The sequence below is a fragment of the Olea europaea genome, chromosome 16, assembly GCF_002742605.1.
Source record: "Olea europaea var. sylvestris chromosome 16, O_europaea_v1, whole genome shotgun sequence".
Lineage (NCBI taxonomy): Eukaryota > Viridiplantae > Streptophyta > Magnoliopsida > Lamiales > Oleaceae > Olea > Olea europaea.
The window spans coordinates 17,703,044-17,711,397 of NC_036252.1; the positions used below are offsets into that span (position 1 = coordinate 17,703,044).

At 35.2% G+C, this 8,354-nt stretch overlaps 1 protein-coding gene across 1 annotated transcript; it reads left to right on the forward strand.

Annotated features, from left to right (window-relative positions):
• Positions 1 to 2,002: 2,002 nt before the first annotated feature.
• Positions 2,003 to 6,192, forward strand: LOC111412344 (50S ribosomal protein L20-like). Its single transcript, XM_023043229.1, has 2 exons — positions 2,003 to 2,308; positions 5,804 to 6,192. Exons 1-2 carry the CDS (start codon positions 2,123 to 2,125, stop codon positions 5,990 to 5,992), a joined length of 375 nt encoding a protein of 124 aa, XP_022898997.1. The 5' UTR covers positions 2,003 to 2,122; the 3' UTR covers positions 5,993 to 6,192.
• Positions 6,193 to 8,354: the final 2,162 nt, after the last annotated feature.

Sequence of the window (8,354 nt, forward strand, 5' to 3'; positions counted from 1 at the left end):
GCACAATACTTACCTGAGGATCGTCTAGGAGGGTCGATAACTGTTTTCCAGTGGGGCGTCTGTCCTCTCGCGATGATCTCCAATGATGCATCCGAGGGCATCCTGTCTCCCCTAGCTTCGCAAAGCGGGCCTCCAGTACAGGGACTGTCTCATATGCTCAAATTTGCAACACATACACTTATTATGCATAAATATAATATACTAAAATTTAAACTTTAATTATATTAAATATTTACCAGCACTACTAAGGGCAATCCATATGTATCGTATTTACGCATTGACCCTCTGGACCTCGAGTGTGATCTAGTGAAAACATGTACGGTGTTTTCGTAGCATCTCCGGCCCCATGGATAGTTGTTGAACGCATCGATGTCGTCAGCAACTTGTAAATGAAAAATGTCGATTGCAGTCTTCTTGTGATGACACCTCATCACATTATCGAGGATATAGACCAACCCAAGCTTCAATCTATCTAGCATCTGGTCGCACCCCCTGATCGCGACCATCAACTCGGGTAGAAGCACCGACCCATGTCCCTGGAAGTACGTTTCGTACAGCCTATTACTTCTCTCAATGGCTGCATCGTCGCCCCTAATCCTCAATCTAGTGATCAAGCTAAACTTATACATCGAGAAACTGACGACCTTGCCCCCGAGGTTGAAGTGGAGGGAATCGCCGTCGACTGGCCTCAGAAGCTGACATAGAAGTGCATCGATGATCTCTCCTGAGTACTGCACCTCTCGCATCTGGTATAGTGGCCACAAGAAGGACTGTCGTAGTATATCTCTGTGATGATCATCCAGCAGCTCCAACACAGCAGTAAAACTCTCAAAGCTACTGTTCCAAGTAGCTTTCCCCGCCATCCGTCTCAACTTCCTATCTAAATGATACTTCATTCTACAAAAATTCAAATGTTAGAATATTGAACAAGAGATAATAAAATAACGCATAACCTCAAAAAATAATGGGAACCGAATTATTGACGCTAATATCAAAATAAATTCAATACAAATATAAAAAATAATTAATTAAATTAAAATACAAATTAATAAGATTTTCAGCAAAAGGAAATTATTAATATTTAAAAAATACAAAAAAGTCAAAAATTAAAGATTAAATATATTGACCAAAAAAATTAAAGAATATAAATATTATTTAAATAAATTAAATAAATAAATAACACGATTATTATTTAATCAAATGAAAATTATAAAGAAAATTAATCTTGTATATTACATTTGAAAAATATGTTTACAAAAAAGAAATTAAAATTAAATAAATAACATGGAAAATAAATTGTTACTTTCAGATAATATTCAATTATTAAATTATATAAATAAAAGACAATTAAAAACAACAACATAATTGTTAATTAATTAATTATAAAATATATTGTAAAAAACTAAAAATATATATTTTTTAAAAATTTAATGTTAACAGTCTTTGGGCCGAAACAGTCGGCCCAAGACTGTTAACAGTCTTGGCCGACTATTAAAAGTTGGCCCAATAACTGTTTTGTTTGTTAACAGTCATGGGCCAACTGTTAAACCCGACTATTAATAGTCAACGTCGTTCACAAGGCTTCTCTTCGCCGGAAATCGCCATTTTCGACGATGAGAGGTTCAAAAAATTGACATTTTCCACCCAAACATCACACAATCGAACTACTCATGCTAGTATAAAACTGAATAAATATAAAAAAAAATTCAATTGATTATATAACAATAAAAATTACAATTTTGTACGAGAAAACTAACCGAAATGGTTTCGTCCGGTTACAGATAGTAGTCATTGATCCAACTCGCGCATTGGTTGGCCGGTGTTTGATAGGAAAATGTGGCAATTTGGGCGTCGATTTTCTTTGGATCTCACTGTCGGCTTTCAAAACAGTTTGTAAAGGGTAAAATCGTCTTTTTGTGTCTAAAGTTATTTTTTAACCTTTTTTTTTTTTTAATTTACTTAATAGGTCAAACGCTGTTAAAATTTACTAGAGTCATATCTGTGTATTTCCTATCATTGGGGGAGTTGGACATTAGAGAGCTAAACCCTGGAACACTCGTTCCAGAAGCAAAACCACAAAGGAAAAAGACTAATTTGAGAGAAAGTAAAAGGAGCATTGAAGATGAACAAGAAGGAGGTGTTTAAGCTAGCAAAGGGATTCAGGGGAAGAGCGAAGAATTGCATAAGAATAGCAAGAGAGAGAGTGGAAAAGGCTCTTCAGTACTCTTACAGAGATCGCCGGAACAAGAAGCGCGACATGCGTGGTCTTTGGATCCAGCGGATCAACGCTGGCACCAGACAGCATGGAGTACGTTTTTTCTCATATTTTTTGCTGTTCTCATGTTCTATACAATTTAATCGTCTATGTAAATTGTTTTCCTGCTATATTTTAAGAATTAGGAATCTGTCTGGATTTTATTTTTTTCGTTCCTTTAGAGGTGTAAATGGTCCAGAATTGATATGGGTTCGGTGAATTTCAAAGGAAATTCTTTTAATGCCATCTCTATATTTGGTTGAGTGTTGCGTTAAGTTGTTTTAGGGTTGCATTGTAGCAGTAATTTCCTGCATTTACAAGATACAATTTCAATGTGTCTCTGTCTGCTCTATGTTGGCCAAGAGGCTGGCCTCTAATGTTTGTGCGTGTTTCTATTCAAAAACTAAATGAACATATATTATTATATAGATATAGGTACAATAAACTAATAATTTTTAATTGAAAGGATATGTAATTGCTTGATGGCATCAAGAAACTCTTTCAATGTTTGAGGGTCCTCCAGGCAATTTGTAGGGAAGGGACATGTTAAGAGTTTTAATCCCATTTTATGCATTGTGGTTAACGTAATAATTGAAAACATAGAAACATCCCCGTGAATGCTTTTAGGATATTTGGAGTATGGAACGGCTTGTAAGGTTCTGGTTCAGGCCAACTGATTACCAAAAGAAACTGGAAAGGATATACTAGAATATGCTGCCCACTTTGCTGTCGGATTGCTGTATAGCCAATAGCCTTCAACAAAAATTATCAAGTGGTCAAAGTTGTTCTGGGTGAATACAAAAAGATTACTAATGGATATCGTAAAGCATCTACGGGAAAAGTTGCAGAAGGGGGAATTGTGCAAAATGAAGAGGCCAAAATGGTGTATGTTTATCATGAATTTTGTGATGAATGCACTAGCTTTGTAGCTGAACTGAAGGCATTGCACTGAGGGTTGGTTTTGCATAAGCGGAGACAAAGTAAACCATTACAGGTAGATACAGATTGTCTAAGCCTAGCTAACATTGTGCAGAAAAAAAATAGAAAAGGCCCTGGGATTCTCTAAGCCTAGCCAACATTGTGTTGGACACGAGTTGGATACCGACACTCCTTGAACGCTCTACCTTATTATTTTTCTTTCTATATTAGAAATATTATATACTCTTAACTCAAATATATTATTAGGAAATAATATGTACTCACATTTAAAAGATTTCATCAAGAAAAATTATTAACAATTATACAACTAAATATGTACTATATAAATGAAGAATTTTAAAAATATTTATCAACCTATCATGTCAGTATTTTCTGAAAAAATTGTATGTCGTCATGTCCATATCAGTGCAGCATAGAGAGTTATCTATCCATTGGAGGACATTATTCAACTAAACGAAAGATGGGGATGCTTCATTACATAAATGTATAGAGGAGCAAATACTGCGGAAGCTTGGTTTTCCTATGAAGGTCATCTTACTAAATCCAGCAACCTAATATTAAGCAATAATATGGAAGGTAGGATCAATGGAATAATGATAACAATGGACTGGTTTATGGCTCACTAAGAAGTAGAAAAATCTGCCATTTTTTGAAGTCCATAAACATTCGGTGAGTTCTGTATCCAACAGTTTGCAAGCACTCCCTGATTTGAGTGTGTTATCATATTTTGTAAGTATAGATGTTATATGTTATATGTAATAATTTAAGTCTGCAATTACGTGTAGCGACTTTTGCATGTTTTGGAGTGCTTAATATTATTTTATTAAGTGAATAAGTGCTTGGTGATTACTGGTCGGTGCCTTTCATAGGTTATCTTGGAAAATGTCTTCACTGTGTAATGGCAGTAGTATCCCCTAGTTTAGTGTTTGAAGGAAAACCTAGGCTTATATGCTTTCAATGTAAGGGTAGTAGTATTCCCTAGTTTATTTTTTCGTTGTATCTACTATGTAAACCCTGAGGTAAGGCCCTATGCCCCTATCCATGTACTTCTCTTGAATATTAATCTACAAATAAGGAATGGTGCCAAGCCAAAATTTACAGTTGGTTGGAGCTGAAAAACTCCTAATTCTACATGGATGGAATTTATTAAAAAAATAAAGTAAATTCTTGATGGCAGTTTGTGCAGTAGATGTGTGTATATTATTCACAAAATGAAAGTGAAATGGATGTTCTACTTAACAGTGAGATAAAAAGGAACCAATAAAGGGCTGGATGCTAGAGACGGAAGGGTTGTAGGGGCATATAAACTCATATTTGTTTTCTGTGAAATGATAAAATCTAATTATTGAAGCAAATTCCATATAGATTATATCTGATGATAAGCACCAATTCCTGTTAGTCGATAGATCTTCAGCTAATGGACTTTGCCTTCTGAACTGAACATAGTATGTGGTAGTGGAATCGTAGAAACCTTCTCTTTATAAGAGAGTGAAGAGGAACTTGTAGTCAATGGGGGCCTTACATTCAAATCTGTGATCTCATTACTTCAATTCAGGAAAAACCCATATCTTTGTAATGGGCTGACTGCACCTTCGGTGCAGCAACAGTTGGGTTGTATGACTTCCTTCTGGTAATGCTGTGAAATGCTATTTTAGTCTAGGATTAGCTGAATGATCACAATGAATGCACGAGGACATTTATAATAGATTAATGGTAATTTGTATGCAAGAAGCCTTTGCCCCTTCTGTGCAATTGATTAATGCATTGACCAAAAGAAGAATAAAAAAACATTATTCTTGCACTTTTTCCTTTTTGAACTGGTAAAAAATTATTGGTGGCTGCTGGAATTTATCTAAGATGCTTTTCATATCACCCGTCCATGTGAAAAATCGGATCGGAAGTGGCTGCATAGGAGATGGGGACTTGGAGAGAGAACGTGGTAGTAATTTGTGTTCACTGTTCATCACGGTTCAGTAGTATAGTTTACTTTTGTTTCTATACCTCCATATATTTCAGTTAATTATAGCAACCCAGGCTGCCATCCCAAGCTTTGCTTCCCTTACAAACTATGAGGCACATCTTGAAACAACCCTTGTGTCAAATTGGTTGGCATTGCTTTTTTTGGGTCATATTTTCTTTAAAAAAGGATGGAAATTCAATTATTTCCAGATGGTAACCGGGGTTAATGGCAGGGGGTCTAGACAGGCATCAGGTTACTTTAGCTCACAAGCAAAGCTCCAAAGTTGAATGAATAGCTAGTTTTCTACTATGTCATCCAAGTTTCATGTCATTGACCATTACACATTCTATAAAATGTCAGGATTTTCTGGTTCTATAATTTTTTTTTTTTTTTTTTTTTTTTTTTTCATCACAGCTCCTTTCTTTCTAGAATTACAGCTAGAGCCTAAAAGTTGGACAATCTGCTAGATAGTATCAGTTTCTAAATTCTTGTTTGAGATTTAGAGTTAACTGTAGCATTTGATTACTATAGGCCTCAATGTATAAAATAAAATTGATAATTTCCCAGTAATCTAACTTCACCATTTTATTTTATTTTATTTTTTAATGTAGGCCACAAGTCTCTGACTTGTTTTCTCCTTTGGCATACAGGTGAACTATGGTAATTTTATGCATGGACTGATGAAGGAGAACATCCAACTCAACAGGAAAGTTCTTTCGGAGCTTTCAATGCACGAACCATATAGCTTCAAGGCCCTAGTCGATATCTCACGCAATGCTTTCCCTGGAAATAAGGCAGTTGCACCTCCCAAAAAGGAAGGACTTGGTATTCTCATTTAATCCATTTTATCGGTTATGTTTTCCTATTCATGTTGCGTTGAAAAACCTTGAAATTCATATCCTGTGCTCTCTCTTCTGCATCCTAACTTTATTCTAGGAGGGTTTTTGTATTAATTTCAACAGATGATAGCAGCAACTTCCACAGAATTGTATTATTGGTGAATGCTTTTGGTTCCTTTAAGAGGAGGTGTTTAAGCTTCTTTCTTGACTTTTGAAAGTTGAAAAATAAAAATTCAACTACTTAAAATTTAATTTGTTTCCAAGAAAAATTCTTATACAAGAAATATAGAAAAGACATGGTTTGAAAATATTTGTTTTTTGACTTTGAGCCTCAAATGGTAACTTTTTGGTTATGAAAAAAATGTCAAATGGAACATATAGTGCTTACACCCATTGAAGGTGCTTTTCTGATTAGGAGAAGTAAAAATGTTATGTACAACTCCAACTATTAGGGCACAAATAGCTGCTTATTTTGTACCTTAAATTGTGCCATCTTTCATATCTTGAGCCTCCTCTTGATTGAGTTGCATAAATGATAATTAATGCATTTGCCTTATAATTGAAGGGTTGAGTGATTCATGCACAACTTCTAATTACACATTCTTTTAGTAAGTCTCCATGATCTAGACTACGATACTTGGGATAAATGTGGTTCTAATTATACAGAACAATATTAAAAAGTTAAGGAGTGTATTCTTTGGGTACCAATAAGTTGATTTTTTTCTTTTGTTACCTATTCTTTTACTTTGTAGTTAAAAAAAATAAAAAATAAAAAATTGCAATTTGGTCAAAAGTAGTTCCCCGGATTTATTTTGGTGAATGTTGGTACAACCAACCTTACAGTTTTCCATTGGGAAGGCTACAACTGTCTTCCAAGAGTGTTGGAGATACTACCTCTGTAATTGACAATTAAAAATATTGTTATATAGCACTAGTAGACTTTTAGCACATCTTTATGTGACAATAAACCTCACATCCACGTGTGATACTAGTTTCGCACTAGTTTACATGATAGTGAACCCCACATATAATTGGAATGATATTTATAATATTTATCTTGATATATAAATTTGTTTGTTGGTATATTACATTTTATTTACTCAATGTTTTATCTGGCACGTTAGCTGGCTTTTTGTGGTCTAAAAGGGGTATTTTTTGGCATATTCTAGCGCATTATCTTGACACAACAAGAGCACGAAAAGGGTTCGAAAAATTTTCTACAATATTTTTCCTTTATTTATTTATTTATTTATTTTTTTTAAGTTTGATCTGAATGTTTGATAGCATACAACTGGAAGAAAAAAATAATATTTTAAAATAGAGAGATAAAACGTGATGAAGAGGTGGACAAATAATATCAAATGGCAAGAAAATGACTTGAGAGTATCTTCAAGATACTCTATTTTTAAAGAGGGGTAATTGGCACAAAACGTCTCTATTTTTCAAGCTTATTGAGGAAAACGTCCACGCCTTTCATTTTTTGACATTTTTGCCCTTATTTCCATATTTCTTTGTGCTAAACGTCATTTTTACCATTTTTTGATGTAAAATAAACAAAATACCCTTCTATTTAAACAAAACAAAAAAGAAAAGGAAAGGAAAAAATTACAACTATAAGCCCAAACTTTCCATATGTGCAAATCAGTCCAAAATTAAAAAAAAAATGTCACTAAACCACCTTAAATCGACCACCACTTTGAAGCCAAAAAACTTAGGCCAACCACCGCTGAAACCATTGGACCTCCATACCGTCGGATAGCCCTCACTCCCTTCTACACATACCACTCAACATCCAGTTACCATGCCAATAGATTTGGTAGAAATTGCAAGCCAAAATATCGAACTCGCAAATGCAAATACGGGGCGGCACCACCTGTTTCGACAAGACTCATGCCATTCCCAACATTCCAGTCGAATATATACACCAAGACGTCCCTATCCATGGTCCTCAAATGTCATTTAATTCACGCAATCAAACCAAACAGGCTGCAGCTTCGAACACATCCATTTTGCTGTTTCAGGCGAATTTTCCGGCCCCAGTGGTGGGACCCATGATCGCGGACCACCACCTCAAGTACCTACTCCTCATGGCGCATCTAATGAGCATACTGGTCTTCCCCAATTTTGCCTGGACATGACAGTTCATTCAAAAAAACGGAGAAAACGCAAAACCCTTCGATCCCATTTCAATTGGTGTTCCTCCACATCTACAACCAACAAATTACTCCAACTAGAATACAATTCAAAATGTAATGACTCTAGGTAGTGAATCAATTGCTGTAATTCACTATTCAAACAAAGCAATTTAGGATTTTTGACCGGCGGTGGAATGGGAGTGGAGGGTGAGGTGTGGAAGACGTGT

Coding starts and splice junctions, on each gene's coding strand:
- LOC111412344 (XM_023043229.1), top strand. CDS start 2,123: ATGAACAAGAAGGAGGTGTTTAAGCTAGCAAAGGGATTCAGGGGAAGA. Junction 2,309..5,803: donor CTGGCACCAGACAGCATGGA/GTACGTTTTTTC, acceptor TTTGGCATACAG/GTGAACTATGGTAATTTTAT.